The 18024-nt window shown below is 42.5% G+C and overlaps 1 protein-coding gene across 2 annotated transcripts in view; it reads right to left on the minus strand.

Moving 5' to 3' along the window:
- Positions 1-521: 521 nt before the first annotated feature.
- Positions 522-18024, minus strand: part of PBX3 (PBX homeobox 3) — a 221505-nt gene continuing 204002 nt past the window's right edge. Inside the window, exons 6-9 of one of the 2 annotated variants that reach the window (XM_066256205.1) lie at positions 6681-6846; positions 5346-5458; positions 4479-4568; positions 522-1784 (exon numbers count right to left, since the gene is read on the minus strand). In XM_066256205.1, the coding sequence (XP_066112302.1) occupies positions 1692-1784; positions 4479-4568; positions 5346-5458; positions 6681-6846 (462 nt within the window). In that variant the 3' untranslated portion in view covers positions 522-1691. The remainder of the gene's footprint in view (positions 1785-4478; positions 4569-5345; positions 5459-6680; positions 6847-18024) is intronic. The other variant, XM_066256206.1, reaches the window with a different exon arrangement.

Here is an 18024-nt window from a genome sequence, read left to right on the forward strand (position 1 = left end):
GTATTTTCCTTGTGGTGTGTGTAGAGCCCGAGGACCAGGGGAGACTCGGCCAGCAGTGCAGCAGCTGGCCCAGGGCCTGCAGAGAGCGTCGGTCAGCAGGGGCTGTTCCTTCCTCCCAGGGTTGCTGTCATCTCCAAGTCCCTCTCTCACCGTCCACATACTCCCATGACCACACCTACCTCTGGGCAGGCTCTCTTCTTGGCCTGCAATGGCCGGTTCACTTGGTGGCGTAAGAAATGGCATCGACATTTAATCATGAAAGCAAAAAGTTTATTCATGTTTGAAACTACATATAACTACCACAAGGAAGACTTTTTCAATCCAAGGTGTAATCCAGTTAGAAAGGAACACGAAACGTTTTTAATACATTAGAATCACCGCCACAAATTATTTTCATGACTCAATCAGTTTCAGAATCGCATACAATACAAAAAGAGAGAAAGGAGAGGGGGCCCCATTACACAGGGTGAAATATACAGTACTGAATACTGAAATCTGAATGCATCACAATTAGTTGCCGCTTTTATTTTTTTGCATGAATTAGTAACAAGATGAAGAACATTCAAAATGTTTCTCAGTATATACAACAGTTTTACTGATCCTGTGTTAATTTAAGACCCAATGTTTCCACTCTCGGTTTTTTAAAAGTTGCAAATGCAACCCTGATTTTTCTTTTAAAAGATTACAATGTACATTACATTTTATGAAGGGAAACAAAGAGTTAATTACAAGATGCAAAAAGATAAGAAAGAGACAAACTACAGCGTGAGTATTGTTCAGAGGTAGTAAGTGAGCACTCTAAGCTACAGAACATGTTGAAATTCTATTGGTTTGTATGAGTTCGCATGAGGTAATAAAGCTGTGTTTTGATTGGTGAGATGTATAAATACTCTTTTGCTACACTATATACAACACTCCAGAGAGCAGGGCCTTTGTCATGCCCAGAGGACGTAGCAAACCTTGACAAGTCTGTGCAGCACCCAGCACACTCTGTAAAACCCCAGGCGGATCTCATGTTCACCTCTGTCAGCAGCGAGCACCTTCATCTCCCACAACAATCTGGGTCCATAATTTAATTACCAAGCAGACTCTGGGCACTGGTGCCTTCAGAGAGAGAAAAGATGCTACCAGTCTCTGATCTAATTACAACGGAAGAGATCGCAACACAATGTGACGAGGAAGATTCTTTAACACAACCATCATTAAGAGAGATAGCCAAACAGCTCCTTTACTCCAACTCCATTAGCGATATGCAAGAAAGACAAAGTCTGCGATGGAAATATGCAAGAAGTTCAATTTAGGTGAGGTGAATCTTTGCATCTGCTTGAACAATTGAGGTTTAGCATATATTGTACTTTTTGTTTTACCCTTAAGGCCAAGTAATTGGCAACTGTGAAACCATTAATGTAAAATATTGATAATAAATTATGATAAAATAGCTACAGGACTGTCAACAATGTTAAATCTTGGCCTAATTGGATAAAGTGCTTTTTTTTTTAACATTGTGTGTTTTTAAGTATAAATACAAATGATTATGATTCCTTAAAAAACAGATTCCCAAGTTCTCTAAGAAGACAAGGTTTTACAGTAAAGCTGTAGATGGTGGGCTACAAAAATGCTTTCCTTTTCCTCCTATTGCTCTGAATGCACTGATCAAGGCATGTCAGCTCAGGGAAAAGTGTTGCCAGAGATTAGTTAGAGGTATCAGAGTGCACACTTCCTGGGCCTTCTGTAGGAGAAGTCACAGAAGATGGAGTTGTTGCGTCCTGCCAGCCTCCATTAGCCTGAAAGGAGAAACACAGTTCAACGGGTGCACGTCTACATATTAATTCTACTTCCCAATTTAAAATACCCAGATGACAACATGAGAGCAAAGATACATTAGCAAAATGTATTTCCTAAACCCACTTTGGCAGCACTTTGAAGCATGTGTTAAAGTGGGATTAAATGCATGTAAAACAAATCCATCCCACCAAGTAAAGACCGAGCAATAAATCAGCACGCTGGAGGAGGGCTTCTGCTGGTCTCAAGCTGGCACGGGGCTCGGCCTTTGATTTGCTGATAAAGTGGCTGGAAAAGAAATCTCTGAAGAAGGGAGCAGTAGAGGAGCTCTGTGCAGCGCTCAGCAAGACCTCGGGCTCCCCGAAGTAGGAACTTTGGCCCAGCCCATCCTCACTTCCGTGGAGAACTCGCCCGCCTTTTCCACGCACACCCGCCAGCCAGCTCCTATAGCCCTTGGAAAATGAAGGCCAGAATTCCCCTCCAAACAGGATCCTCCAGAATGAAAACACACGAACTGTGGAGGAGCACACACTATTCAAATCTGTATTCCAATTATCTCTAACTGGGGCTCCGAGCTGGGATGTTGCTACCGCTCTTCACATGCCGCCGGCCCTTCCTGCCTCGGGCCTGCATCAGCAATAACAGGACTCAGAAACAAATTTGCCTCATGTCTTGGCCTATAGAGGCAATTGCTGAAATCAATGTCTGATCAGATTTCTGCTGTGGCAGACAGCTTGTCGCTACATATTTTTATGTCAGTCAGAAGGGAGGTGCTGGGCTCGTGAGTTGGGGAACACTGAGTGGAAGTGACGGGGTGGGCCTTTCTGGAGAGAAGGCAAGGGTGAGCTGGCTGACACCCAGCGCCCAAGGCACAGACTGGTTGCGTACACGGCTGTCCCTGGCCCCAGCCCTCCCACATTGATGTCAGTGTGGGTCCGAAGGGTCCTCTGGTTCCCCTGCCTCCCTCACATGCACCCGCAACTTCTGTGAGCCCACCAAAAACTTCTTTCTAGCCGGTGTCACTAGCTGCTGAGAACTCTCTAGATTTCCTGCCCGGCCTGGATCCAGCTGTTAAATGAGCCTTGTGTTGGGGATTTCTCCTCCCAAGAACTCCCCATCCCTTGACTGACTGCAAAATCCCGTGCATAAAGCCCCTCTCCTCCCTCTCGGATCACAGAGAAAGGGAATGGGGACCAAACAACGCCACAGAGGTGACCAGAGTCAAAAGGAAAAGGGTCTGCTAGGTTTGCAGCTCATCAAATTCAGGTTGGGAAAACGAAGCGACAGCGGTGTGTTTCTAAAGGCTCCCAGTGCAGGCTGGAGGCACACACACACGTGTGTATTTGCGTGGACTCTAAGAAACCCTCTTTGAAAGAAACCCTATTTGAAAGGTTAGCTGTTTTCGCCCTCAGGTATGAAAATCTTCTTAGAGAAAGAAAAACTCCTATGCAGATATAAGTCTAAAGATATTCCATCTGAAGTAAACATCATTCCTCTTTTATCCAAATTTATAAACAACAAATGTACAATATTTTTACTCAGCGTGGCAGCTGGAGGAGAGGTTGTCAGCAAGCATTCTTTTTTTCAAAATAAATTAATCCTTACTCTGGTGGTTTGAGATTATGCACTGTATTATACAACAGCGCCTTATCAAGCCTCATCAGTGAAGATGGAATTCATGTCTGTAAAATGCTGCAGGCAATCACAGTTTCATATTTTATCATGTTGATAAGGATATCGCACGTTCTCTGAAGCATTTCAAAACACTTAAATGAAAAAGGAGAAATGCAACTAAAAGGCTTTTTATATGGTTTGTTGTGGGTTATTATGAGTTATTTATAAACCCAAAAAGAACGATTTGACATTTCAAATGTAAAAGATTTGAGTATTTAATGGTCCTTTTTCCCTTTTACAATTGAACATCCTCAATCACTTTTTAAATCATTAATATTTACTCTCACAGCAAGCCAAGGCCCTAAAAAGGGAGACTTTTGTCCATTTTCTTGCTGACTCTACCATCCAGTGTCGGGCGGTTCACTCCCTGCCCGAGCCCGGAATCCAGCTTCGTCCACTGCTCCAGCCTAGCTCCCTGGGCTCCCTCTCAAGAGCTTTCTGCCATTCTCCACACATGTCAGCACTGGGGGAGTGGGGGAGTCAAGTTTTGGTGACTTGGCTAACAAAGTTAAAATTATTCCCTCCATAATTAAATATTGAGAGACCATGGAAAAGGCTGAACATGTGTTGTACCCCATATTGACAACACAGCAAATAGCTCGTAAGAACAGAATTCTTTTGTTTAGCTTGCTCTGTTGATCTGCCTGGGCCCTCCGAGGTTGTCACCTTCACCAGAGCAAGCAGTGTTTGGGGATTTTTCCCGCTGCTTGATTCTCAGATAAATGACCTGGAACCACTCAGCATGGCCAGTAGGAGATGGCATCTTAACGAGCTGGTGGTTAAGTCCCTCTTAATGACAGAACACCAGTCACAGTGGGCATCTGTGAAGGTGTCTAAGGGCACCTAGGTAACATCAAGGGTTTAAATTCATCAAATAAAAATGTGGTGAAGATACTGCCTTCCCCACCTGCCAACAAGATGAGAAAGAAGCCAAGTCAAACGGCCGTTAAGTTATTTATTAGTCGCTGTTTACCTGATGCCGTTCCTACAGCTCTTCAGAGCTGGTTCCCCAGAGTACTCACATTTAGATTATGTGGACTATACAGTGAATTTCCTCCCAGGCCATCACTGTAGCCTCCCGTCTGATTGATAACATGACGGAGGGTATCCACCTAAAAGTGAGACGAAACAGAATTCATCATCACAAATCTATTAAAACATCATCACTTACAAAAGGAAACAATTTGAATTATGTGTGCCATGAGGGTTTAGCATCTTCAATGAAAGACAAACTTATCATTCAAATGTGACTGGCAGAATTTCAACAATTCTTTGCATATTTAAACTCACACATCTTTGTTTTGTCTTTTGTGTGTGTGTGTGCCAGCCACACAGTAACATTTTCATGGCAATGCAAACTTTCCATCTAACCAACCAAATGTGTGTGGTGGCTGTGGGTGAAAACTACTTATAAATATGCATACTGGATCTCTCTCTCACATACATGTCTGTGTGCATAAAAACTGTTCTCAGTGAAGAGGATGAGCAAAAAAGTCGAACCTGGAATATATTTGAAGAACTTAGGTTTTTATATTCCAATTAAAAAAAATACAGGGAAGAAACAGTAATATGTGTTTAAACCATATACACACTGGCACACACAATTTTTCTGGTCTATTCTGGTACCAAAGTAAGATGCACCCCTACCCTTCTCCATGAGCTCAAGCCAGAGCCGAATGCATTCACAAAGTTTATCAAGTTTGATCATCCAAAGTCACTGTTCACTCGACTTCTCGTTAAATTAAGTGGTGGGGCAGATGGGTCACATTTGGAAGCACCCAGTCCGGGTTTGCACACATGTGCAGGCCACCTCCATGGGGTGAGAGTCAGGAGTTTTGAGCCCAAACCCTACCCTGCTAGAAAGGCCCCAGTTGGGGCATTTCTCCTACCTGTGATTGCACATTGGCTCCGACTTGGGACCCTTGGTAAGAATCCCCATTCAGACTCTGCATGTTCATGAACATGTCCCCAGAATTTGGGAGGTTAAAAGAACCAGAAGAACCTGGAAAGGAAAGAGTTCAGTAGCTGAATAACAGAGAGCTACACAAAATCCTCACAGATCTAGAGGCAGGGAAAGGAGGAGAGGCCCAGAGGGAAAGGTCGTGCACAACATGAAGCATTTCCAGAGCTACGAGGATGGAGAATAACTCCGAAGAGTTAGGTCCTGTGATTCACGTTACATCTAGGAAAGCCCTATCAATGGGGAAGCCCCAGTAAGAAACAAAGAGAAAATCAAATAAACAGAAAACACCCAGCAGCGGGCCTGGAACCATCCCCTTGTTTGCATTTAGCTCCAGAAGCTAGTCTTTACATGTGCTCCTCACCGCCACTAACTGCCATGTGGACAATAACCCAGAGAAGAGACATTTCTCCAAAGCTCTTTCTTAGCCATACATCCTACCAAACTTTCCTTTCCTCTGTTCTCATGTTCCATTGGGGGGAGGGAGGGGAAGGAAAACAACAAAACTAATATACAAAAAACTCCTCACTTTCTGAACTTTTAAAAACGTATTAGTAGATCTCTCTAGGAAACCCCCTGAATTGCTTCTCAAGTCCATTGGTTTGGACGAGCTGCTCATCTTTCATCACTATTCAGGTTCCCTGTAACCTTAAGACGTTTCTAATTCCATTACAAATGTCAGGTAAACTTTGGCCACAATGTACTGAATGAGGAGCCAAAATATTGCACCCACGTATTAAGTCCTGTATCCCTCGCAGCTAGCCACCTACTAACAACCAGCCGGCACGGGGGCTGGAGAGATGCTAAAAAGGGCACAGACTGGAGTTGGAGGCTCCTTTTGGAGGAAAGCACAGCTGGACTTCACTCCCACCTTCTAGCTTCATTACACAGCAATGGGTATACTTCCCACTCCTGCTATTTCATTCTTTGACAGGCACTACTGACCTTAAAATGATACATGCAACAATATAGTTAAAATAATCATTAGTGATGGCACTTTGCCTAATTGCTGAATTAAAAACCACTGCAAATTGTGAAAGTTCCAGAATCTACCAGTAGCCAGTGGAACTCACTCTGAACAGTGGATTTACAAGCTCTGGCCATTCAGTCATCCGCCCACCCCAGGAACAAGCCCGCATTTTTATGTAACCCTTCCTTTATAGGTGCACTGTGTCCTCAGTATGGCTCTGGCTTCCTGGCCTGTGGGACAGGGCTCTGCGGCACAGGCTGCCTGGGCCGAGCAGAGAGTGAGCGCCATACTCACCAGAATTGGGCGTGGTGGGCGAGTTGGTCTGGTTGTTCTGCACGGCTGCAGCCACGGCGTGTGCGGCTGTCACGGCGGTCTTTGCAGCGTAGAGGTTGGCTTCTTCCTGAAACTTGCCAATATTCTTCTTGTACCTGATTCGTTTGTTGCCAAACCAGTTGGATACCTACAAATCACAGGCACAGGAGTGAGGAGAAGACAGGTCAGAGGGGTAAAAGGCAAACTTCCAATAACCGTCGGACACCAAGGGGATCCCTTGGGAGACACTCAATTCTGAGCCTGCAGTGATACCCTGTGGATAATGCATTATGGTTTTAGGGGCTCACTTTCTTTTGGCAAACCTCTCAACACTCTTGGGATGATGCTGTTTCTTGGAGTTCGCCACAGCAACACTGCTTGTTCAAAAAAATAAAATCAACTGATGTATACCAATCAGTATCTAAGTGATCACTCCCCAAAAGTAGCTGAAAGCTAAATGAAACATTTGTTAAGTCAGGCCAGTAATAAGAAATACTTGAGAAAGAACGACTTATCCTTTCTGGGCCTGGAACAATTTTGGCAGCTGTACAGTGGAATCATGTTTGGTCTGCTGAAAGGAGGAACATCAATTAGTAATGGATGAAAAACCCCTTTGTCTCCTGCCTTGGAAGATACCGAGCGTCTGCCAAGATGGCTGCTCAAGCTCTGCCAGTTAACACGTGAGAAGGTCGCAGTGAAAACTCAACTCCAGCAAACTGAAATGCAAATACACAGGCGCGACTTGGACTTCCAGTGGACAGTTCTGATTTCTTTTGCAAACTACATATGTTGTCAGCCAGTTCAAATGGGAGAGGTTTCTAAAGAGGATCTTGTCACCAGGCAGATTTCATCACATTTCAGTGACAGCAAAACGTCAACCCCAAGACTCATGGCTCAGTTACATTACCTGTTCAGGCACCTGCAGCCAAGCTATATAAAGAAGCTAAGACCCACAGAGCAATTTGTAAGAAGGTACCACTTGCTACACGAAAGGCTCTGACCTCTCTTTTGTTAAAGTAACAGTTAAAAAATACTTCCCAATAATTTCCTAATAATAAGTCAAAGGGGCATGTTGCTATGGTATTCAGCTGTTGTATCCTGCACAGCTATTCAGGGCCTGGAGGAAAATGGAGGAACGGTATGAGTCCTTCAACCCAATTTATGCCAATGGGCACGCCTGTTCACCATCTTTGCCAAGTCTTTAATTGCGTTGGAAAAAGAACTCTCATTCTTCAACCTACTGCACTCATCCTTCTGAAAGGGGCCAGGGAGCCCTGGAACAGGAGCCACAAGAGGAAGACAAAGCTGGCCCTGCCGCTGCCCACATGCTGTTCCCTGCTGGGAAATCACCGTGCACACGCGTGTAGGCACACTCACTGAAGGCCCAGCAGCGACCATGAACACAGGTTCAGCAGGCAGGAACAAGTCAAAACTCATCAGGAAGGAATATGCTATTTCTGTCCCACCACCACTTCTTTCCCCTAAAGGGCTGTATGTGTCCCTTCCTTTCTTCCTATCAAACAGTTGTGGTTACCATACATACTACCACTTAATGACCGGCCCCCATGTGCTTGCCAAGCACTGTACAGAGCCCTCTGCATACATTCTCATTTAATTTTTACAATCTCAAGGCCTACATAGTTGATTGAGGTGGTTGTAGTAAGCATCACACTCATCCCAAATCCAGTGGCCTTTTCCCTCTCCTCACCTTGCTTGACCTCTCAGCAGTGTCAAATGCTTGTAATTACCACCCCTCCTTCTTAAAGCACTTTCTTTGTATGGTTTCTATATTATTCTGCTTCTCCTCCTTCCCTGACACACGAGAGTATGTGTGTGTGTGTGTGCGAGTTTTCTCCAACACTCAGCTCTTGACCCTTTTCCTTCTTTCTCCTTGAATGGGTTTATCCATATCAATTATTTCAATTATTGGCTCTGTGTGGATGACTCCCAGATTTCCATCTCTATCCCTAACTTCTATGAAGAATTTCAGCTCTCAATTTTTAAGACACTTCCATACAAATGTTCTGGCACAACAGAGAACTCATGGGCCCTCTACACCTGTGCCCCTTCTCTATTTCTGTGTTCACAGGGTCTGCCCCCCAGAAACATGGTACTCACAACCCCACAAAGTCCCTGACTCCACCCTTAAACAATTCTAAGTATCTATAGTTCTCTATTTGGAACTGAGATCCGGTTCCCTTTCATTTCCACTCATTGGTTTAGTTCCAACATCTAGAGACTGTCACAATATAAGCTCTTTGAGCCACATATGCTTGGGGTTGGTGTGCATGGTAATTGTACAGAAAGTGGCAGTGGGAGGAAGAGTTAGGAAAGTACATAGATGAGGAGGCAGTGAGGGCCGGGCTAGGGAAGCGGTGGGTGGGAAGCAGTCGAGAGGGCAGATACCAAGGACAAAGAAGAGGAAGAATTTGACCACTGACTGACTGTGGAGGTCAGAGGAGAGGAGGAAGCCAGAGAGGATGCTATGTAACACCCAGGCCTCTAAGAGGACGAAGACAGATGCTCTGGGAGGGACTTCTGTATCAGGAGAAGTCAGCCTCAGTGGCTCTTAGAATCTATTCCCACACCAGAATTATATGGCTCTAAAATCAAAAGTTCTAAATCAGGATTGAAAGGGACCCTTGCGGTATCCATTCTTATTACGCCTGTTAATGCAAGTTCTCTTAGATCCGACCTCACCTTTCATGACCGTGCTCTCAGCTCAGGAGGCAGACCTAGCTGGTTCCCAGAAAGCTCATTCAACATATACTACCTACTGTAGCTTCTCTGAATAAGACTGCCAGGCCTTTGAAAGAGTTAAACAGTGAATATATCTATAGTGCAAAGGGAGATACTCCTGGTTGAAAGGGAATTTGGCATTTCTTAAGCATAATTAATGAAAATTCCCCAACACTGAATTTAGCAACAAAGGCCCATCTTAGAATTCTCTTCTTCTAAACAATTCTCTGTTGGATTCTGTGCTTTGTAGTTAATATTACCTTGACAATCAGAGAAGCTATAATACATTAATGAAACCTAGCCTGGAAAATCAGATTACAGCTTTATTAACAGTTTCATAATTGAGGAATCTCTGCACCATCGAAGGTCTCATCTCTAGATATGTAAGAATCCTGTGTTTATGCATACCCCTGGACCAATCAAACAACAGTCATCACTAATAAAGGTTTATTTAATTCTCACAGTAAAATTTTAATATCACCAGCAGCCTGGGGAAGCTTTAGCAAGTGGATTTGCTTGACATCAGATCGTTTCTATTCTGCTAGTCCCAATACTTCTTAATCTTTAATATCAAGGCAATTAAAATTAATGGCCACTCATCTGAAGCTACTGTGGGCAGTGTTTCCTTGACATCAATTGTTTGATGGGATTACCTAGAGGTTAAACTAACAAGCAAGGTTTAATTGGAAGCAATGAAAGAAGCAGTGATCATACGTTATGTTTAACCTGCATAACCACATCTAAATGAATATCTAAAAATGTTAAACTATTTCTCAAATTAAAATATGCACGTCACATTCTGATGCCACAGATTTAGGCACTGCAGCAATCTGGCTGTTAACACCACACTGCTGCAACTGAGATCACGTAATTAATGTATTATATAAATCGACACCTAAATTCAGGATTTTTTTTTCACCCTTTTGAAACAAATGGACATAAATAGTTGCAGAAGAACCCTTACCCTCACCCAGTAGGAAGCACCCAAAAGCACAGGTCACATGGGGCCCCCTACACAGTGCTCTGGGCGGGCCAGGCTATACACATGGGGCACTAAATAGAGCAGAGCGTGCTCCATCTCTGAACTGGAATGGTCTGGACACTGGTCCCCGAACAGAAACGCAGGCAGGAAATTGGTAGAGGGAAAGGGAATACACTGTCCTTTGCTTCTCTTTTGAGCCACGTATCAAGGATTCACGAATCTGGACTATGCAGAAGGCAAAGGGCCAGGCAAGAATTTTAAAATCAATTAAAAATGAAAATAAAAACACAAGTACTCTTTTCCTTCTCCTGATGGTCATTGCTATCAGCTCCCAGACTGTGAGCTTTTGGCAATCAGGGGAATGAGTAGGGAACATTTTGCTGGCTGCTAATTTTCTGGAGCCCTTCTGCAGAGCCAAGATGTGGCCAGAAAAGCTTCCGGTCGCTCCCATTTACTATAGCCATGCATTTCCCCTAACTCAGCCAGCTTCAGATTGCCAATGGCTTTTAAAAAGCACAATGTTTTTATATGTGGAATCTGAGACAAACTAGAAAACAGAGGGTGGGGTTACTAAGGGTGGGGGTGGGGAAGGGGGGGAAATGATCAAAGGATACAAATATCTCATTTATAAAATTAACAAGTTTGGGGATCTTATGTATATAGCACAGTGAACAGAGCTAATAATACTGTATCATGTACTTAAATGTTGCTAAGAGAGTAGGTCTTAAATGTTCTCACCACAAAAAATAAATGGTAAGTAACTATGTGACAGATGGAAGTGGTAGCTAATATTGTTGTGGAAATAATTTTGCAATTTATAAATATATCAAATTCACAGTTGTATACCTTAAACTTACACAATGTTATGTGTCAATTATATCTTAACAGAGCTGGGGGGGGGTAAGTCTTTTCCAAATATAACTAAATTCAACTCTGTATTACCTTTTTACCTTCTTCAGAAAGGTATTCAGAAACTATCCCTCACTTAGAATCTTCATCGCTGAAGCAGAGAAGTCAGACATGGGCAGTCTCACATGACAGGTAAGTGCTTGTGACTCAGGTCTGGTTTCAAATCCACACTCTGCCCTTTACTAAAAGCGTTTGGGGCAGATTATTCTAGTTATTTAGTGTCACTTCTCATATTCAATGAGAATAATGGTAAGACTAACAGTAATATCTTCCTCATGGAATTGCTGGGTACATTAATAATTTTAGCATAAAGTGATTACTTAATTACTATTACCTATTCCTATCACCAAGTTTTATCAATAAAAAAACGAGAACCTGGCCTGTTGGCTCAGTGGTAGAGCGTCGGCCTGGCGTGCGGGGGACCCGGGTTTGATTCCCGGCCAGGGCACATAGGAGAAGCGCCCATTTGCTTCTCCACCCCCCGCTTCCCCTCCTTCCTCTCTGTCTCTCACTTCCCCTCCCACAGCCAAGGCTCCATTGGAGCAAAGATGGCCCGGGCGCTGGGGATGGCTCCTTGGCCTCTGCCCCAGGTGCAAGAGTGGCTCTGGTCGCGGCAGAGCGACGCCCCGGAGGGGCAGAGCATCGCCCCCTGGTGGGCAGAGCGTGGCCCCTGGTGGGCGTGCCGGGTGGATCCCGGTCGGACGCATGCGGGAGTCTGACTGTCTCTCCCCGTTTCCAGCTTCAGAAAAGAGAGAAAAAAATAATAAATAAAGAAACGAGAGAGCCAAACTATACACAAATAGCCCAAAATTACAGAAAAAAATGTGATGGATCCAGATTGCAACCCCAGGACTTCCCATCAACTTTTTCCTGTTTATAATCAATTGGGATATGTTTACTGAGTATCCGTTATGTTCAATTCAAGTAAGGCCTCATTTAAGGTAGTTGATTGGTTTTGTGACTTAAAGCAAACTAATGTATTAAGAAACCAATTTTACCACAGGCTAATTGATATAAACAAGAATACATTCCTATGGCATCTCAATGTAATATAATGAAACGACGTTGAACAAAATGATGTTTTCAGTGACCTGCTATACTGTACTAGGTACATGGGGAGATGAAAAAATAAACAAGTACCCCTCTACCTGTCTCAAATTTACAATCTGGTTATGAAAGCAATGTTAGACACACAAAATAACTAGCAACACGGTGGGACAGTGACGGTCCCACGCTGCGCTGCACAGTACAGACTGAGTGCAGCAGGGAGTTAGAGAAGAGCCGCCTGGGAGATCAGGGCAGACTTCTGAGGTAAGATGGGACTTGAACTGAGCCTCGGCTTCAGTTCAGTTCAATAGTATTTCTGTTGAGACTCCCTATTTCAGAGGCACAAACCTCTAGACGCTGTGTTGATACAAACAAACCAGAAATAAAAGTGACGGCTTCCCTCTCCCTAGATCTCTCCAAGATCTCGGAGACTTATTCTACTCCCTAACTTAATTCCCTTTTCCCCTCTTAACCTCTAAACCCCTCTTTTTTCTGTAGTGAAAGAAAAGGAGAAACCATTCTTAAGGAGAAAAGGAAAGGAGAAGCAAGGAGTATTGTCCTGGAAGCTGTGACATCTGAGTGGAGGGCTGTTTCCTCCTGGGGACAATGAGGGAGGGAGCAGCTAGAGGGAAGGGCATGACTATCCGGATGAGCCCAAGTAAAGGCCCCTACAGGACTGGCAGACCGGGCTAAGGAACAGGACTGTGTATGTCTGTGTGACTATTTTTTACTCCCAAGAAGTTATGCTGTATGCAGAGAAAAAAAATGCCGTTCACTTATTATGCAGCATAACCTTTCTGGAGAGCAAGCTAGCAAATACGTACACACCCTCTGACTCAGCCTCACTAAGAACTTCTTTTGAGGAAATATTTAGAGATGTGTGTGCAAAGAGATTTACTACAGTCTTATGTTTAATAGCCTTAAAAAGGAGATTAATTTATAGCACATCTGTATAATGGAATATGATCACTGACTGAAAATCATGGTCAAGAAGAATACTGACATGGGGAGAGTGCTCCAGGAAGGGAAGCCAGACGAGGGGCTCTGCAGGCTACCTCAGACCCCACCCCTGGGCTTAGTGGAAGTCCCAGCTAAGCAGAGGGGAGACTGTGGTTGAGCCTGAGATTTCTAGGAAGTACAGTGGGAAATGCATTCCGGTGGGGCCACCTGGTGCCAGGTTAGGCAGCTTTTCCATCTGGGTCCTTGTTCCTTATCCGTGGTCTATACACTTTTTGCTGAAATACTTCCTAAAGAAATTTTGAAAAATTAGGTAATCTCCTCACACATTTTTTCTTGTTTGTACATTTTTTAAGTTGGCATCTACTATTTTTCATTATAAGTTTATGTAGCTATAAACAATGTTATTTCAGTTTGTTATAAATGTTGACATTTAAACATAAAACAGTAACACTCTTCTTTAAAATGTATCTCACCAAATCTAAATAGCAAAGCAATTTGATATCCACGATCCATTTTAAGAATACATAAACTTGTTTTTCTTCAACAGTCAAAAATCTCATGGTTGTTTATTTTTTTGCTCTTGGAAGAGTATTTCCATTTCGTTTTCCTCCCACATTATCTTAACTCAATATACTGTAATGCTCTACAACAGAAATAGATGAAAATTGAAAAATGTTAAATGTCTTATTTCCTGTAATTATAAGGCTCTACATGTTTAGTATATCCTTCTGTATCAAGCTATCATTAGTCTAAAACTGATCAAAGCAATACAAATACTTGTCTTAACAAATAAAAATTTATTTTGATCATCAGAAGTAAAGGTTTTATCACACATGCACTTCTTAATCAGAGGGTGTGGAGTTATACAGTGCTGACTGAAGGAGGTTCGGCTATCACTACTATTTTACATAACCCCTTGCTGGGCAGCTGAGAGGGTCTCACACTCTTAGACAGTAAGTCATGTTACAGGGTGGGGAGCGTCCCTTTCATAAAGTGGGAAAGGGGAGGGGGGACATGCTTCCCCCCACAGCAGCTTCCAAGGCACATGGGTTTTAGGAAAGAGTCCATACTCCCATAAGGAAAGCCAGCCAGTGAAAACCCTAGAACTAGGAACACCCCCGTGCCCTTTGGGAAATCTTCGCTTACTCTGTGGAGCATGTATGCCCTAGCTTGAGACTGCTACCTTAAGTGAGCAGGCTAACTCTGCATTTAACTTGCTTATGTGAGTACAGCACGTGAGCCGCTTGGATGGGTGTGCCTAGGAAAGACTTCCAGCTATGAAAACAGGGCTCACACAGGCAACCACTTCTCTGTGTCATAATGACCTTTTGGAGCTAGAAAAGAACAAATCTGCCAGCTTCAGGAAATCAGAAACATTCTGATTAAAGAAACAACCTAAAGGAGTAGATACCGTTCACTTACTATGTAGCATAACCTTTCTGGAGAGCAAGCTAGCAAATACATACACACCTTCTGACTCAGCCTCACTAAGAACTTCTTTTGAGGAAATATTTAGAGATATACGTGCAAAGAGATTTACTACAGTCTTATGTTTAATAGCCTTAAAAAGGAGATTAATTTATAGCCCATCTGTATAATGGAATATGATCACTGACTGAAAATCACGGTCAAGAAGAATATTGACATGGGAGAAACAGTCATAATGAGGAGACTAGGGCATTTTTTTTCTCCACATACAGCATAAGAACTTTTGGGGGGTAAAAAAATAGTCACACAGACATACACAGGTGTGCAATGCACATATACACAACACGCATGTGTGCACAGAAAAAAATTACTAGGACACAAGCACTGATATGTAATTATCTTTTACAGTAAATTTGTAAGTAATTTCTATTTTTGTGTTTTTCTGTATATTTTCAAGCTTTATCCAAATTGACTTCAGATATGGAATTTTTTTAAATCAGAAAAAACTGTACTTTTCAATGAAAAAAGTAACCAATCTGCTTTTTTAACATAATCGCTTAGGACTCATAACAATCTTTAAGAAGATCAGTGCCAGGCCCTGTGCTGGCCCACACAGCTCCAAGAATCGACAGTTCCATTCCTGTACTCTATCTGGAGGATGGGGTCAGCAGATCCAAGAATTCTTGAAATAATTAAAATCAGACACTTAGTAAATCTCAGGCAATTAAAATTTCCCAGATTGCTTTGCACTCAAGAAAAATTCTACGTTCAAATTAAAAAGCTAAACCATCTACAATGTCTCTACAGTAACTGAAAACTAATTTATTAATTAGCATTAGTTATAGCTTACATTTCAAATTCTATCATTACATTTATTTATCATGTAAATAACAATGTTAAATAAGAGAGAAAAATTACTACTTAAAGACTTAATCTTCAAGAGGCAGAAGTGCGGAACTTTCGAGTTCATCCTTAGCTTTGCTTCCTTGCATAAAACACATTAGGGAGAGGATCAGCACTTGTTTGGAAAAGAAGCAGCTGACACTAAAACATCATTATTGAGATTAGCAAACTAAAAATTTATGAAGCACAAATCTTAGAAAAATATGCGATTGTGTTTTCCATGTTTACTTGTGATGCATACTTTATGTACTGTGCCTAATTAAATGCAACAGATTATGAAATGTTGACATGCCAAGTCGTGTAGAATAGAACATGCAGTATATTTACATGGTGAACAATTTTACCTCTAATAAATAGTTTCTCCCTAATCAATATGTTTTCATCCCCGTTATGTGATTCAATTTGAAATGAGAGATGGAAGCCAGAGACTGTTCAATTTTTAAAGTTAATACTGTTAATAAACTAAATGCCATTCTCCTCCTCTCCCTCCCAAGGGTCCACATTCAGGATAAGGACCGAAAGGCTGGACACACTGTAAATAACCACGTGTGTACGTTCCCTTGAGATCCCGCAGGCAGCTGAGCAAGGGCCTGTGCATGAATCCCAGCTCTGATTCCCTAGCCATGTTACCTTGGTCAAGTCATGTCACCTAATGTTCTCCTTTCCCAGTGGATGAGATGGGACAACCATTTCTAGTCCTCACAAGGCTGTCATGAGCATGAAATAAGATTACATTTAAAATACATAAGACTATGTCTGAGATGTATTAGGCACCCCAAAAATGTTAGCTCTCCCTTTTCTTATAACAAACAAGCAACAAGAGCAACAACAACAAAACCCTCCAGGGGCTACACTTACTTCCGGTAGTCACAAAGGTCAGCTCACCCTTTTCATCACCTGAGCTTCTGGGAGAGCTTCTGGGAGTCCATGCTCCCAGTGTCACTGGGGCACTGGCAATGGCAATAGGCATCAGTAAGAGGAGGGGTAAGGGGTGCTCCCCCATACACCTCAGCATAATAAACTTCCTACCACAGGGGAATAACACCCAGACCAAGAGCTCCTGTCTGCCGCACACCTGCTGGGCTACTACCTGGCATACAGGGCTGAAGTTGCCTATGCCTCCTCGTCCCTGCTCACTCCTGCCCCAACACTGCCACTTGCATGACAGTACCCTGGACTGAGAATTTGTAGAAAACCTGGGTTTATGTCCTCCTTGTACCTGTCTTTATAACAGCAGCCGTTTATGGAGACTTCGTTATGAGCCAGCCATTGTGTTGGGAACTTGACATGTATTATTTCATTTAGATAAGACCCAGTTTTACTACCATAGAGACTGAGGTCAGAATGTTTATGTAACTTGCCTGAGAACACACAGCCTTTCCTGTGCTTTTCCCACTATGCCTGATCTAGTAAGAAGTTCTTAATATTCTTAATTTTAAAAATTATTTCATTCCTTTCCCATTGCATTCAACTGCTAGGACTACAAAAGTATATTCTATCTTCTCAGTGCATATACTATATATTTTGGCTCTTTTATGGTTAAAATGTGGGCTAGCCCAAGTATCCAAACCATTTTCTTCTTTTTAGAAAGTAAGTTCCAAATGCCCAACAATTATCTTGAAAACCAACATCTGAAACACAGCTCACTTCTAATGGGAAAACTGAACAAGTAGAATTCCGTTTCCCCAGTATTTGAAATAATTTAAAACAGATTCACTTGTCAAGTACTATATATTTTTTTATTTGAGGCTGTGAAAAATTTTATTGCCATAATGTACTGACACCCTCACAGTTTGGCTTTGCCCTTTCTACTCTCTGCATGATAGACTGATAACTACTCGTGACATTCACAAAGAGGTTCATCTGCAAAAGTATATAAAACGTCAGCCTCGCGGCCACAGTACATGGAGAACAGATGACACCATTCATCTCCCTAAAATGCATGCTGAGGGTGGTTCTAAATGACCACAGACGGTGTTTTCAGTTAAAAATGTTTTTCTCTAAAATTCTCTCATTAAAAAAAATAAAACTGTGTTAGGTGTATAATTGAATAGGTTCCTTCATAAGCTCCATGGAAAGCCCTTGGCAGATTCTGAAACACCGTTGTCCCAACTGTGAAACTGTCTCCCATCAGCTGCCCTGAAAGGTGGAGCCATTTACCAAGGAACACATCAAATTCCAGAATCAACCCTCAACAGCACCCTTTAATAAACAACAATGGGCCTGATTTTTTGGGGCAAAGTTTAAGTGTCATGTAAATTTAATTCCTATAACTGAAAACATCAAAATTTATTCAGTGTCCTACAGAAATGCCTTTTGTTTCATGGAAAACCCTAATTTATTCAAACACCATTCCTT

This window comes from Saccopteryx bilineata, chromosome 2, assembly GCF_036850765.1.
Source record: "Saccopteryx bilineata isolate mSacBil1 chromosome 2, mSacBil1_pri_phased_curated, whole genome shotgun sequence".
NCBI lineage: Eukaryota > Metazoa > Chordata > Mammalia > Chiroptera > Emballonuridae > Saccopteryx > Saccopteryx bilineata.